This window comes from Notolepis coatsorum, assembly GCF_963971535.1.
Source record: "Notolepis coatsorum genome assembly, chromosome: 11".
Classification (NCBI taxonomy): Eukaryota; Metazoa; Chordata; class Actinopteri; order Aulopiformes; family Paralepididae; genus Notolepis; species Notolepis coatsorum.
This window is the reverse complement of record NC_140175.1, coordinates 97,607,332-97,623,159: the sequence shown is the minus strand read 5'-3', so window position 1 is coordinate 97,623,159 and position 15,828 is coordinate 97,607,332. Positions and strand designations below refer to the sequence as shown.

General features: G+C 42.2%; 1 protein-coding gene across 2 annotated transcripts; it reads right to left on the bottom strand.

Moving 5' to 3' along the window:
• Nucleotides 1-9,815: 9,815 nt before the first annotated feature.
• On the bottom strand, nt 9,816-15,612 carry LOC311236943 (large ribosomal subunit protein uL22). Of its 2 annotated transcripts, none has more exons than XM_084324748.1 (7): nt 15,562-15,612; nt 14,886-14,935; nt 14,656-14,696; nt 14,317-14,451; nt 11,088-11,186; nt 10,366-10,557; nt 9,816-9,896 (listed from the first exon to the last, which is right to left on the bottom strand). In XM_084324748.1, exons 2-7 carry the CDS (start codon nt 14,923-14,925, stop codon nt 9,849-9,851), a joined length of 555 nt encoding a protein of 184 aa, XP_084180874.1. In that variant the 5' UTR covers nt 14,926-14,935; nt 15,562-15,612; the 3' UTR covers nt 9,816-9,848. The 2 variants fall into 2 exon arrangements, with proteins under 2 accessions (XP_084180874.1, XP_084180875.1); XM_084324749.1 differs by lacking the exon at nt 15,562-15,612 and adding an exon at nt 15,548-15,561.
• Between the last annotated feature and the right edge of the window lie 216 nt (nt 15,613-15,828).

Genomic DNA, 15,828 nt, shown 5'->3' with positions numbered 1-15,828 from the left:
CAATCCCCCCTTCATCAGTGAGTCCTCATATACTTTTAATAATCTCGGAGCGATTATATCACTGAATTGTTTGTAGAAATCGGGAGTAAATCCGTCGTCTCCTGGTGCTTTACCCAATTTAAGGCTGTTGATTGCCGTGTGTATTTCTTCTATCGAGACCCCCCCCTCCATTGATTTTACCTGTTGTTTCGATAATGACGGTAATTTGATTTTGTCGAAGAACGCGTCCATTTTTAGCTGATCCACCGCCTTCTGTGGGGTATATAAGTCCTGGTAGAAGCACCTGAAGACATTATTAATTTCCTTTTTGTCTGTAATAATCTTGTCATCTTTATTACGAATCGAGGATATAATATTCTGATTATGCATTTGTTTAACCCGATTCGCTAATATTTTACCCGCTCTCTCCCCTTGTTCATAATATTTTTGGTTGGTCCTAAATAACGCATATTCAGCCTTCTTTTGATATATGTTGTTCAATTCGTATTTGGATTTGCTTAGGTTCCTCCACGTTTCTGGGTCTGGTCTTTGGCTGTGCTGTTTCGAAAGTATTTTAATTTCCTCATCTAACATTGTCATTTTTTGTTTCTCCGCCCTTTTTAGTATCGCACCGTATTGTATGAGTCGTCCTCTCATGTAAGCTTTACATGTGTCCCACATTATGCCACTATCATCTATTGACCCTTCATTAAGTTCCCAAAATTCCTTAAATATAGTTCTAATGTACGTACACGATCCTTCATCATTTAACATCAGGTTATTGAATCGCCATCTCCGAGATCGTTGCCCTTCTTCCATGGATGTGATCACTAAATCAACCGGAGCATGGTCAGATATTACAATGTTCCCTATCCCAGTACTTGCAACCTGTTCTACCAGTGCGCTAGAGATCAGGAAATAATCTATTCTAGAGTATGAGGAATGTGGGTGAGAGTAAAACGTGTAGTCTCTTTCTTGTGGGTTCATAACCCTCCAAACATCCACTAGACCCAATTCCTCTATCAGAACACCAACCGCCAGTCTCCCTGTGTTGTCAGCGGTTTTGGGTTGGTATGATCTGTCTATCAAGGTGTTTCCAACCAAGTTGAAGTCCCCCCCTATGATTACGTTGCTATTCCCTATTTTCCTGATCACCTCACATACCTCATGGAAAAAGTCTAAGGACGACCCGTTGGGCGCATATATATTAGCTAAAGTAGTCCTCTGTCCCTCTAAATCAGCATCCAGTATAACCCATCTTCCCTCATCATGTGAGAAATTATTGTGTACCTTTAGGTCTAAGTTTTTTCTCACCAATATTGCCACCCCCCTCTTCCTAGAAGAGAACGTGCTATAGTATATTTGTCCCACCCAATCCCTTTTAAGCTTGGCCGACTCCTCTTCATCCAGGTGTGATTCCTGAATTAGTGCAATATCTGCCTTTTTTTTGTTTCAAGAACGTCAATATCTTCTTTCTCTTAATGGGATGATGACATCCGTCTATATTCCACGATATTATTTTAATCAGCCCCATATTTCTCGTAGTGCATCTCCCCTGTGCAATCCATGACGTAGTCTAGTGCCTGAGAGTGTGAAGATATATATACAGTAGTATAGCATACAATGAAATAAAAAAAAGAACATATAAAAACATAGATACACTTCCCCCCCCCCACATTTACCCAAGCTACGTTCGATATGACCCCAGATAGAACAGTCGTACCGAGGGTGAAATCGATACTCACCCATGCACCTTGGTCCCCCTCGACTAACAGAGGAGTGCATACAGCACGAGGCAGATTGCCCAAAACTGTGCCCCTATTATCTTGTAAACCCTGACGTAACGTATGGCTCACACTGTAATCTATATACAGTGCGATCAATTCAACTGAACTTGACAAAACGGTAACGTTTCCAAGCATTAACATTTGTATATCTTTCAGATATATCTTGGTACATTGTAACTTCTATGACATAGCCATGATGGCCTGTGGTTCATTTCGTTATATTTTTCCTGCATCCATCTGGGATATTTCCCCTCCCATACTTTTATTATATTCTTCTAACCATTGCCCTCTATTTTCAATTCACGTCTTTTTCTTTTCTTTTTTTCTTTTTTTTTATTATTTTTCTTTCTCTTTTCCAATCACTTTTTTTTTTTTTTTTTTTCTCCCCCTTTTTGTCTTTTCTTCTATATACATATTGACATTTTTTTGATGTTATTTACTCTATGACGATGCCCCCGTGACTTATCTGTATTCATGCGCTTCATGAACTTTATCTCAATTGTCCGCCTCCGACTGTCCCCGTCTGAATCCCTGCAGTTTCTCCCGGTATCCGTGATGACCATTGCCCTGCTGTGTGGGGCGCTCAGTCCCCGTCGTCTGCATGTCGTCCCCCGGTCCCCGTTTTCCTCCCATTGTCTGCCAGGTAGACAGCCGCATTATCTCCTCTCGGTCCGGGTCGGTAGTCGGGTTCACCACGGTGATCTTGAATCCACGCTTTGCCATATCCGCCGTCGCCTCCGCCGCGCTCTGGTACAGGCGGGTGCCATCTTCGTAGAATACCCTCATCCTCGCTGGATACGGTGTCTGGAACTTGAGATTCTTCTCCTTCATTATTCTCTTGGCCTCGGCATATTCTCCTCGCTTCTTCAGTATTTCAGTGGGGAAGTCATGGTCGACATAGAAGCGATCGTTGCCACATGAGACGTTCTTCTTCTGCCATGTTCGGCGTATTATCTCTTCCTTCATTTTGTAACTCCCAAACTTAACCACGATTGACCGTGGCTTCAGCTGTGGGTTGTTAGGCCTCGGGGCCAGTGCCCGGTGTGCTCTTTCGATACGAAGGTCCATGTCATGAGGCAGACCGAGGGCATCTTTAAACAAGCCGTCTAGAAATCCATGCATGTCTTTCCCCTCTTTCTCCTCCGGGATACCATACACCCGCAGGTTCTCTCTCCTCGTCCTGCCCTCCTGGTCGAGTAGCTTAGCCTCCACGTCGGCCTGCCTCTGCATTAGCTTTTTTATTAGAGCCGTCGCCGCACCAAGCACGTTTTCATTTTCTCCGATTCTCCCCTCAGTTTCATCGAGCCTGTCGTTCATTTTGTTCATGTCATTTCTTATCTCCCGAAATTGACGCTCATTGTCTTTTCTGAAGTCTTTGAGCTCGTTGAATATGTTCAGCAGCGTGGCTTCTTGTTCACAATCATCGTCGCCATCTTTTTCTCCCGTTACGTCTTCATTCTCTGCCATTCCGTCGTCCTTTTCAGTTGGAATCGTGTGCGCCATACGTCTCGTGATAGCCCCTTTTTTCATCCCTATTAAATATGTACCCTGGTGTTGTTAATAAATGTTTTCCGGGGCTAAGTCATTTTGCTGTCGGGGAGCTCGCGAGTTAGGCAGCCATGTTCTTCCGCGGTCAAACCGGAAGTGCACAATTTGAATTGTATTAAAATAGTTACATTTGTTTCATTATTGCTTCACCAAGCAGGTCTAATAATGACAATGATGTGTGTTCCTATATCATATCACGCGCACAGCAAGTTTCAATTTCAGTTCCTGGCATTTTTAACCAGTGGAGAAAGGTAAGAGAGATTTCCCTATCGTTTTTCTTATATGAATTATTCAACCTACGTTAATAAAATCGCGATCACGCAACGTTTAGATCTCAGTGAACCCCACGATAATGTTGCCATCTCTCTCTGCCAAATTTCTCAGTTCTTCGCTTGATATAATTAATACAAATGTCCAATATAACGGAATTCGTTAGCTCATAAAAATGTGATTATAACAGACTGCTGTTTAATGTCGGGCCGACTGCCCACAGACACCTATTTGATTTCAAGTCAGCAGCAGCACGGAGTCTCGAGGGACTTATTTTATTTGGAATATAATGACTGTATACGCAAAAGTAGCCTAGTTTTAAGTTAAAATATTATAAATCTACATGCCTTGAGGATGTCATTCTTTATATAGCCTGCCTATCAATTGTTTTTAAGCTCAATAAACTGACAGGAATTTCTCACATTTGTCCGGGAGATTGAAATCTTCCAGGACAGGAGACCGGCACCAATATTTTCTAACGGAAACCCTGGACAATAGGGGGCGGTATTTTCCCAATGGAGCTCAGAGAGAGTTCCAGTAGTAACGTGAGGCTAGATTGATGAAATATGAATGGAAATCGCTAATAAAAAAAAATGATGTGGGCGGCTATGTGGTGCAGTGGGCAAGGCGCTCAAGTTCAAGTTCCTTTTCAAGTTCAACTTCCTTTTATTGCCACACGGCCAGGCCGGTGGAATTCGAGCACGGTGCAGGTGGTAGCTGCGACAATACACCACAGTCCACAAAGACATAAAAAGACACATGGAACATAACATAACACAACATAACAGCAGGGGGTAAAATTAGGAGGAGTTGGAGTTAAGTAGTTGTATGGCCTTGGGGAAGAAACTGTTGTTGAACCTAACCGTGCGACTGCCCAGTGACCTGAACCTCCTACCAGAGGGGAGGTGTTGGAAGAGGTGATGAGCTGGGTGCAGGGGGTCACTGATGATTTTGTGTGCGCGTGTGATGGTGTGATGTTTGTGCATGGAGTCCAGGGTGGGGAGTTTGCAGTTAATGATTTTGGATGCCCTTATGATGATCCTGTCTAGTCTGTGTAGTGTGTGTTTGGGTGTGTTGCCGTACCATACAGTGATGGAGAGTGAAATTATGTTTTCGCTCACCACGAATACTGGAGACGCTGGGTTCGCCTGTTCGAGCCCAGCGCTCCACATTGCTTTCAGTTTAGCTGGTCGTCCGTACTAATACACATTGGCAGTATTAGGGGGTGGGAAACTGATGGGTGGGGATCTGGCGTTGTGGACAGCGACTCCTACAGGTCAGTTGGTGCGCCTGCGCAGTAGAATCAGGAAGCGATGGGGGCGGCGCCCCTCCAAAGCGCAGACCCCTGATGCTGAAAGATCGCGCCGCGCAGGTGAAAAGATGCGACTGCTGTTACCTCGAGTATCGGAGGGGACTCGTGCTATGTATGACTTAGTCCACATTGCAGCCGGCTTGTGGGAGGCAAGAAACAGCGTTCGAGACAGGGGAGGGTTGAATTGGATGATACGAAATTGGGATGGGAGAAAAATTGAAAATGGGAGAAAAAGTGGATAAAAAAAAAAAAAAAAATGATCAAAAACGAGATCTCTCGTCTCTCTGGCACTCAACGGTTGGCATGAACTAACGACGAATCTCGTCGTTGTCACTCAAAGTGTTAAGAACACGGAGCACAACAGTCTGTCTTAAGACTGCTCTTCAGCGCTCCTAAATCCTGCTCTTAGTCAGGGCCGAATCCAAGCTTATAGGGACGGTTGGGGAATGCCAAAATCGGCCCTAAGATGTCTTAAATGGCCCTAAGAGCAAATCTTGTCTTAAGTCCGTTGGTGAATGAGACCCATTGTGCGGATGATGAGATACTAGCGCCGACGGATGCCCATATGTGTGCAGTTTGCCCCTATGAGATCTGCTCCAGCGCAGTTGGCTCGCGGAGCAGTCTGCACCTGACAGCGCTGTTGGCAGATATCAGGAAGGGGGAAAATAAACCCGAAATGAGGCATAGACATAACAGTATTTTGCATCATTAGTATTCCGTTCATTTCGTATTGTATTTCGTTTACTTCGTAATGTATAGAGCTTGCTTAATTTGTATTTTCATGACACATTGCGTCCTATGTTTTTGTCACTATATTTCGCCATTGCATAGGTTTGTCATGTGATGTCCTATTCCAATTCTATTTTTTTTTTAATTATAAATGTACTATATTCTATTGTGCTATATTTAATTTAGTTGATATCCCATTTAATTGTATTCAATCTCTTTATTAAGTTGTACAGCCCTGGCCTATATTTGATTTCATAATTATATTATATTGTGCTTAACTTAGTTCATATTTCATTTAATTTGACTCCACCTCTTTATTGTGTTATCTGTCTGTGAATGTCGCACCGAAAACGACCAAAGCAACTTCTTTGTATCTGATTCCGATTCATTTCTCCATCACCGCAAATCCAGCCCCTCAATTAATAACACCAAGGGGGGGCATTATCCCATGGGACAATGCATTGGGAACTTGTGTCCCACGAGGAGACCTACCGCCATGAATATTATTGTGCGGATCGGAATACGGGCATGTGCGTTGGAGCTTGCACAAAATCACCCAAATTTTTCCACCGCCACGTTTGGATATCCCAACTGCGCTCTGACTGGGATATGAGATGCCAAATGTGTTTATTTAGTTTATTCCGTATTGAATTTTGTCCACAAATAAATTATTTTGAGCAGACCTGTCCATAGTGCTGAATCTTTATACTGAAAGAAAGTTTGAGGATAAAAAGCATGATTATGGAAATCTTTGGAAACTGAGTGGTGTAGGCAGCCATTGACAAGATTGGTACTATTTTGTATTTTCTGTATACTTTTGATATTTGGTTTTCTAAGCAGTTTCAATTAGCATTTGATGCCCTGTTAAAAAAGATCATATTTGTATTTGAACTGGAATAAAATGATGGATCAATATTTTTCTTTCTTTCAGAAGGGGTTATCGTTTAATTTACATAATGATTTAATTAATCACAATTGAAAATCAACCCTTTAGATACCAGTTTTGATCATATACCAGTAACTGATTTTTTAAATACACTATAATTCAATATTCTAGAAACACATTTAACGTTGTTGGATTGAACAAAATGGTAAATAGGGACTGTTAACCTACAAGACCATAGACTTCCATTACAACCACTTTTGACCCCAACTGTAAGAGCAGTGGTGCCATGGCAGCCGGACGGGGACCGACTCCAATTCTGAGGTGCCAAACATCCATAATATCATGCATGTTGTTTTAGAAGTTTATTATCTTTGTGCTTACAATAATCAAAAGGTACGATACACAGTTGGTCTCAACCTCTGTGCCAGGCACGTGCACACAGAGGGGGGTCATTGAGCCTCATATATATATATTTTTTCTTATAAAGCCCTTTTAATTTTTTTTTTTTACCGTTGCACATATAGACTGCCTTTCCAACTGAAAAATGTCAGGATAGAATAAAAATATTAGGTAGAGGGATGCCCCGTATTCGATTGTAGTTTGCATGGCCTCCTCAGCGGACCTATATATTTAATGCATAGCGTGGGTGATGATAGAACCCGCTGTGGCGCACAGTTGAATGCTGGTATTACACTCACTGAGGGACACGAAGAAGTCAAGTCCGATGAGATTTGGGAATCTCAAATACAAATCGGGATTGGAATAAAAAATGCATTTATATTAAACAATACAAAATATACAGCACTTCTTGGAGTCTGTAGGGTAAGCACTTATTCCCTCGCCTTTTAAGTCAGTGATAAAAGGACAAGTGAGCTCCTGCACTGATTATTGTAGTTAAATATTCAATCACCAAAACCCCCCAAAAAGCATAAAAAGGGGGCCCCTGCCCAAAAATCTGCCTTTTAACCTTTGAGCACCTGCCCCTCTAAAGTCCTGTGCACGTCCCTGCTGTGCCATTATCAGCACAAATGATGTCCCCATATGATAAAATCCACCACCCCCATGGCTGCAGATCCCAGGGGGAGGGCATGCTACTTCTCACTCAAATTGCCAATGAGATGTGATGTATCAGACGTTTGTTTGGCACAACTCACAATAAATGCTGTGGCTTTCGCAGTTCTGAGCCAACCCTGAAGATCTATCTGCGCTCATTTGATGACATCATCAAACTGCATCATCACTTGCAGCATAACAAGCCTGTAGTGGAGTCTGTCAGTTTTTTCAGGTTGCCCGTTTCTTTTCATAGTTTGCTCCACAAACGTTGCGTGCATCTCCGGATGATTCTTCCTGAGGTAGGCGCAATGACTGTAAAGCGGAGGTTATGCGAGGATAAACCAAATTTCATCTCCCACCTCAGGAATAATCGAAGATAAACACGTTTGTGAGGCGAAACGATGAAAAGAAAACCACCAGTTGTCACTTAACGAGTCGACGGATAAACAAACACATTAGTATTAGCCAAAGTATGGCCACCGGCCAGTTAAATGTAGAGCTCATCTGGAGCAGGGCTTATGCAGTTTATTTTAAAGTTTGTTACCCCAAGTAGCGCTAATGACTGGGGCTACTGGTCCAGCACTGTTTGCACTTGACCTCAGTTGTATAGGTACAATGTTTACATTTTGTGAAGTAGAAATGTGCCCCATGTAGTGGGCGTTTATCAGGATTATTTCAGGGGGTGTGTGATCCAACATGCTGTTTGAGACAATATGGCACTTTTTTCCCCCATAGCCTAACTTAAGTTGAAGTAGTTGTCATATTTTGCACAATGTTTACATTACAACGCCTTGTTGAATGCATCCAATGAAATGAACAAGATCAATGCACACGTCAAAATTATGCATAATGTGTTAATTCCATGAGATGTGACGTTAGTTAGGTGAAATAATTTCGTTTTGGGGGGACCCTGCATATATCGGTATCGGAAATTAAGAGTTGGACAATATCGGTATATCGGCTAATATCAGTAAAAAAAAAAAAAGCCAATATTGAACATTACTATACAACCCTTCACAAGTTATTATTTCTACCCTTTAATTTTTTTTTCTTTTTTTAGCATTTTTACATATTTTTCCGGTGAAACATGGCCTACAGAGCAGAAGGCCGAGAGAAGATATGGGGGGAAAGACATGCGGCAAATATACATCGGGTTCGGGAGACGAACCCGGGTCGACCACGTAGGTCTGCAGTGCAGTAACGTGGTGCGTCACGCTGGCTCATACTCTTTAATATTGTGGGATTCATAGTCTCAAGAAACTTGAAAGCTTTAGTGTCATGGTCCAGGTTTAATACGCTCACACGTCCTCTATTGATCTATTCCATCGCTTTGGTCTCCTGATTTTAATGTCCACCAAAATGCTTCAATGATGTATCAAGTTGTGTATAACATGAATCAGACTGTCTGAGCTTGTCCCGGTCTGCCGTCCACTGCACATTCATAATACTAGGAATAGGCATCTTATCTTTGGCAAGAGGAGAAAGCTAAAATGTGCAGCCTAAGTATAGCATGCAGGGGCCCGCAGATCTGGAACGAGCTCGACGAGTCTGAAAGTCAAAATCCATCTCCACCTTGAAAAAAAAATAACTGAAAGAGGATTTGCTCAAATCATATCTCTAAATAGTAACCATACGTGGGAATATTAGGTCTGTATTTATGTATCCATGTTGTATGTACCGTACTTTTCGCACTATAAGCCGCACCTGAATATAAGCCGCAGCAGCTAAATTGAATGATGTGTACATATATAAGCCGCACTGGACTATAAGCCGCAGGTGTTTTAATGTTTAATTACCATATGTATTTAGCACTGGGACACAATACTGTCGGACAAATAACAAGAATTAACTCATTTACAAGTTGTATTAAGTTTAGCAAATAAGGGAACAGATAAATAACATTTCAATGCAGTCAAAAAAGCAATATTTAGATTTTTACATTTTCGGGTTTGGTCACATCGAGTCACATATAAGCCGCACCGTTATATAAGCCGCAGGGTCGAAAAATGGGGGAAAAAGCCGCGGCTTATAGTCCGAAAAGTACGGTAAGTAGGCAGGCGCAGGTATGTAAGCCTATCCATGTTATGTTTCGTTTGCGATCAGGCTCCCTCCAAAAGCTTTAAATAGCTTCTTGGGAGACCTGGCGCAATACACAATTCCGATGATATTTATTGTATCGTATAGTGTGAATAAATTCAAATTAATCTCCATGGAACCCAAGCAGCCCTGAAAGTAAAACACAAGACTGTAGTTGTTGGTAAGAAGTGTTCCTTTTTATTTACATTTACTCCCGCGCCATGAGCTTCTGCTTCTTCAACTTCTTCTGGGAAACCTGCGGGACGGGAACAAAACATTAGCCACGCCCATTATATTAGCCACGCCCATTATCACAGAGAAAGGAGGTTTTCAGTTTAGGTTGCTCAGATTTGATTTTCATTAAGTTTTCATGGTTTATTTCAAAGGTGTCCTAAGCTGTCATCATTGCAACCACCAGTGCCGTTTTGGAATTCTTTGCAATCCCTGAACGACTTAATTTAGTCTCCTTTAGTTAACCCTTTCACTACAGACGGTTAAGCCTTTACTACCACACTACAGAAGGTTAACCCTTTACTACCACACTACACTGTTAACAGTCTGTAGTGTGGTAGTAAAGGGTTAACCTTCTGTAGTGTGGTAGTGAAAGGGTAAAAAAAAGGAAACGCTCTCATTATCACAAGGAACTACTTGAAGACAATAAGTCACCCAGGCACTGAAAAAGCAGATCGGCCAATCTGTAAATGTGTCCAGAGATAAACTCGTACCTTTTTCTTCTGGGCCACCTCCTCCTCTGGTTTGGGGACGATCTGCTCCTTCTCGGTGAGGATCATCTCGATGTGGCACGGGGAGCTCATGTAGGGGTTGATGCGTCCGTGGGCACGGTAGGTACGCCTGCGCATCTTGGGGGCCTTGTTCACCTGGATGTGCTCGATGACCAGAGAGTCAACATCCAGACCCTGCAAAGGCGGTAGGACAAACAACAAGCTTGTCAAAAGTAGTTTACATTAGGCGCATTTGGGTTTTATTGCATTAAACTCATGTTTATTGATTTATGTAAACTCTGCATCATTGAAAATGAGGGCAGAGTTCCTGAGGATTAAAGGTTAAATTACTGGATAATTATATACCCAGTTTAATCACCTGTATATTGTATAATATACTTGACTGTCAAATTTGCACTCTTGGAATGGATGCCAAACTTTTGTTGTACTGTATCCCATTTCCTTCAATATGAAGCATGTTTAAGAGGCTTGTACGTAAGGGGGTTGCACGTTAAAGAGGCTTGCACATTGACCGCTCAGACGTTATTTGCATTTTCAAGTTTAATTCAAAGGTTCCTTTTGGAGTCATCATTGCAATCAAAACAAACACTATTCCATTCCAAATCTTGCCAAACGGCAGGCAAGCCAAACCGATGTTGTGCGGTAAACAGAATGTAAACACTGAAAGCTGGTCAACTTTCAAGCAAACTATTCATCCTTCGTACCTTCAACTCAGCATTGCTCTCTGCGTTCTTCAGCATGTGGAGGAGGAACTCTGCACTTTTCTTGGGCCAGCGACCCTGTGTCCAGTCAAACTGCTTGGCCTAATAATTAAAAAACAAAAATGTCTTTAATGAAAATGCGAAAGACACCCTAACACTAAAACACCCATCTCAGTCTTGGTACAAGTCTCAACGTTGCTCAGATTTGATTTTCATTACGTTTTCATGGTTTATTTCAAAGGTGTCCTAAGTGGTCATCATTGCAACATCAAGACACCCAAGTACCTCTCTTAAGACCTACAGGATGACATCCATTCTTGCCTGGGACACATATAAATGGTATACCACTTACCAAGATTAGGGACTGTCATAGATTTTCAAATAGTAATTACATTTTATGCAAATATCATTTAGTCTCAAATATATTTCCCCTTATTTATATCAGCAACTACAGAATTACACCGCTGAACAGCATGCTGGGCACAGCTCACTACTAGTACTAGTGAGGTAGCATAACGGTCCGTTAACAGCTGGGAGAAAATAAAGGATGCGAGATGTTACATGGTAGCAACATTTAGATTATTTGATTATCTCACGTTCGCAAAAACAAAATCACATGTGGGGGAATGTGCGATTGGCGTTTGAATAGTTCCCAGTGCATATCCAAGCAATTCTGCCCAAGATCTTAAACCCCTTTTGCTAAGTAAGGCTATGGTTAGACTAGTGTATTCCTGGCGTTTTTTTTTATACGTTTTTGACGTCCTATCTACACAGAAACGCGTTTTTTGGCGTTTTTTTGTGGATACGGCTGAAATGCAAAATTGTGTTTGCGTTTGGATACGCAAAAAAACGAGTCGACAAACAGCGTGTAGTCAGCACGCTAGCCGTTGTTGCGAAAACGCCCATGCGCAGTAGATACCATCTGCGTGCCCTTCCGGTGACAGCAGAGTGTGTGTGTGTGTGTGTTTGGGACAGAGCTCCGTGTCCCAAATAGCTTCAGCTACCATGTGTTGTCAAGTTATTGTTATAAGGACCCCAGTCCAAGCTACAACAGTCTGCATTCCCTTAACAATTGTTTGTATTGAGCCGTATTGTATTGTACCCATATGCAATATGTTAAATAAAGTTTACATCCATTCATTCTGCTAGCATTACCGATGGCATGAGCAGCTGGCTAACGTGAGCTATCAGGATTCAGACCCTGTTAGCTCAGAGTTCCTCTTTCAACTTAAGAAGCATTAAACAAAATGGCCCAGTCATCTATTCACCTTTGTTTAATACACACAGCGTTGTCTCTAATGTTATCTAACTACTGATAGCTCGCGATATCATCAGTTTTGATGCTGGCTAAGTAGCGTGAGCTAACGTTAGCTTCTAGCCACAATGCTATATTGTTATAATGGCATACTCCATTGACGTTAGCATGCAGCTAACAATGCTATATGCTACCGATCGTTTTTTAGCCTAAACTATCCGCTCTTGGTGGTCACTTGTGTTGATGTTAGTTTTGTTTCATCAACAAATGACAGGCAGAACACAGTGAATGTATCCGTTTTGTTTATTGCACTTTTATTAGGCTTTGCTGAAAAAAGAATTGCTGCATTGAGCAAGATGGTGGCGCGGCATAGGCGCCTGCCTTATTGACATTTTGCTGGAGCTTCCAGGAAGTGTATTGGCACATTCGTTCTGATTGGTTGAAATTGCCTTCATGTTTGCCACCTACTGCTTTGGCAGTGTACTACATCAGTGTGCTCTGGTGACAAAAACGAAAAAAAAAACGAAAGTGTGACTCGAGGCGCATGACGTCGCGGCGATGCGTATAAGAAAACAATACGAAGATGATACGAAAGGTGTAACCTCAGCCTAAGAGTAAGATAAGATATTCCTTTACTGATCCCTGTGGGGAAATTCAGGCATCATAGCAGCATGGGGGATACAGGTCAGGGTTTCCGTTGTCCGGTAATTACAGTTTTTTGACCGGCAAAATCCATTGAAGTCAGACATATTTAAATCTCTCCGGTCATAATGTCGGTGAAAATAATTCCCTCTAAGCACAATTTGAATGTATTAAAAATAAAATAGTTACATTTGTTTCATTGTTGCTTCACCAAGCAGGTCTAATAATGACAACGATGCGCGTTCTATTATGATGTGTGTAGTGTTCTGATAACGACTATTGGTGAAGCGATGTCGAGATTAATTTGGGTTTGGCAGCGGGAGCTAGATTTGCGAGAAGCATGCAATTGCAGAGCCGCAGAGCTGACAGTTGTGCCCGCACAGTGCAATACTCCAATTCAGCCACTGGCAATTCAGCTGTTGGGTGGGTGGCGCTGCTGAGCGGTCCCCAGACCGGACCCGATAGCGCCGCTGGCTCTGCAGTTGCATACTATTGGGTGGGTGTTTTTGTCCCCGAGTCGAGTCGTAACTAAATGTAGGCTATAATGAAATCAACAAATGCGTTACAAGCATGTGGCTCGTCCTCTCTGCATGTGGCGACGAGCTAGCAAACGAGGCAATGTGATGATCAACTACAGTTTGCCGTGTGTGAACATTATGATATGCGTGTATGATACGAGGTGAAGCGATGTCAACTCGAGATTCATTTGGGGGTGCGACAGCTGCTGCAGCGCGAGCCGGGAGCTTGATGCTGGATTAGCGCATCGCTTCGTTGAGACTCAAACTTGGGAGGTGAGAGATAGTAATTTGATTCTGCAAATCTCTCATTCTTCGCTTGATGTAATTAATACAAATGTCCAATATAACGGAATTAGTTAGCTCATAAAAATGTGATTATAACAGACTGCCGTTTAAAACTCTGACCGGAATTTCTCAAATTTGTCCGGGGGATAGAAATCTTGCAGGACACGCAGACCGGCACGAATATTTTCTAACGGAAACCCTGATAGTGACAGGTAGTAAAAAGCAGTGTAAACAATATAACAAATAAATATAATTAACTCGACATGTGCGAGATGAGGGTATGTTACGTATTACGTACGTTATTTGCCCTACAATAAATAGTTACAATATATAATCAAATACAATAATCTAAATCTAATCGTCTGGGGGAAAAAAAGACAAAATGTTAAGCTAAATATATAGTCTAATAATCTAAAATAATATACACTATTAACATAAGGTGCGGTATGCATAAGGTAGAGTACATTGTCCTTGCTACTACCAAGGGGACACGTTTTAGCATCATAGGAAGTTGTGTTCCACGGGGTCTCACCTGGGCACACCTGCCGACACCCCCGTTGTAGCGGCGGAAGGGGACACACTGGTGTTTCACAGAAACGTCCCTCAGATATTTGTTGGCTTTGCGGATGTGCATGCCCTTGATGGCCTGAGCTGTCTCACGGGTGTTCTGTCAATAAAAACATTCAGGCAGTCAGTAATATATATATACCTAGTCATGTGAAGAGCACCGAGGATACATGGTTGCAGCTTTGCTCAGATACTTGTTAGTTATTGTCACATTACATTCCAAAGGTCTCCAATGTTGTCATCATAGGCAAAACTCCTTCATTTAAAACCGAGGTGTAGGTTCTAGTAACATGGGGCTTCTTACCTTGAAGTGAACCCGGAGATTGGAGCCCCGAGACTTGCATGCTGAGGGCACAAAATAAGGATGTTAACAGACAAGCCATACCTGCTATGAAACTTAAGAGGGATTTAATTTACATTAGGTTGTTCAGATTTGATTTTCATTAAGTTTTCATGGTTTATGTCAAAGGTGTCCTAAGCTGTCATCATTTCAACCGCACTGTTCCTTCAAACAGGAAGTGACATGATACTCACACTTAGTCGGGTTCTCGGGGTCGAGCGAGTACCGGACCATTTTGAGAAATCTGTAAAGACAAGTAAAGCAAACAGCTCATTAGCAACATGCTACACGTTAACAAGGCATCCATCCCTACGACACACATGGTGGATCCGGTGAGTAGTCTGAATGACCACCAGCAATAGGTTGCTGCTCAGTCTCGGTTCAAGTCTTAACGTTAAGTTTACATGGTTTATTTCAAATGTGTCCTAAGTTGTCATCATTGCAACGTCAAGACACCCAAGTACCTCCTAGCCCCTTAAGTTACGTGACTGCGATGTGTCGCAATCACGTAAGGGGCTAAGTACCTCCAAGACCTACAGGATGACGTCCATCGTTGCCCGGGATATATAAATAATACCGAACAGTGTGGAACACAACAGCACGGTGATAGTTGCCCGGTGAGCACGTTCAGGCCATGTTATCCTGTAGCCCAGATCAAACATGGCCGCAATCTGACATACCTTTCAGGCCGAATAAGTAAATAATGTTGCCATTATCGTGAAAATCAACCAGCCATATAATGCTGTATCGCGTACACCAAAGTATTATATAATAATATATAAAGCATAATGACTAAAGTCGCGGGATGCCATAGATATTAAGCAGATTAAGAATATGCTTTCGCCTCCACTCCTGCGTTTGCTCACTTACTTCTTGGGCCGCGGAAGGGAAGAGAAAGCGCATTGCACTCTGGGAGTACAAATCGTGTTAAGATCTCGCGAGACTTATATGGTTCTATGGCGAGCACTCAGTAACAAACATTGCGCACTCAGTTGGACCGAATTGCGACGAGTGCCCCCACCGGTAACATAACAGAGAGTTTCACTGTTATCTACCATAATACAGTATATTATTAGCATAATCATAGTCTTGGTCACAAACCACAGGTGATTTTAATATATAATATATTACTGTAAT

What these genes read in the sequence shown, in the direction of transcription:
- LOC311236943 (XM_084324748.1), bottom strand. Translation starts at nt 14,925, where the DNA reads ATGGTCCGGTACTCGCTCGACCCCGAGAACCCGACTAAGT. An exon ending in ATCTCCGGGTTCACTTCAAG is followed by an intron (nt 14,452 to 14,655) that starts GTAAGAAGCCCC and finishes TTTTATTGACAG; the next exon opens with AACACCCGTGAGACAGCTCA. An exon ending in GTGTCGGCAGGTGTGCCCAG is followed by an intron (nt 11,187 to 14,316) that starts GTGAGACCCCGT and finishes TTTAATTATTAG; the next exon opens with GCCAAGCAGTTTGACTGGAC.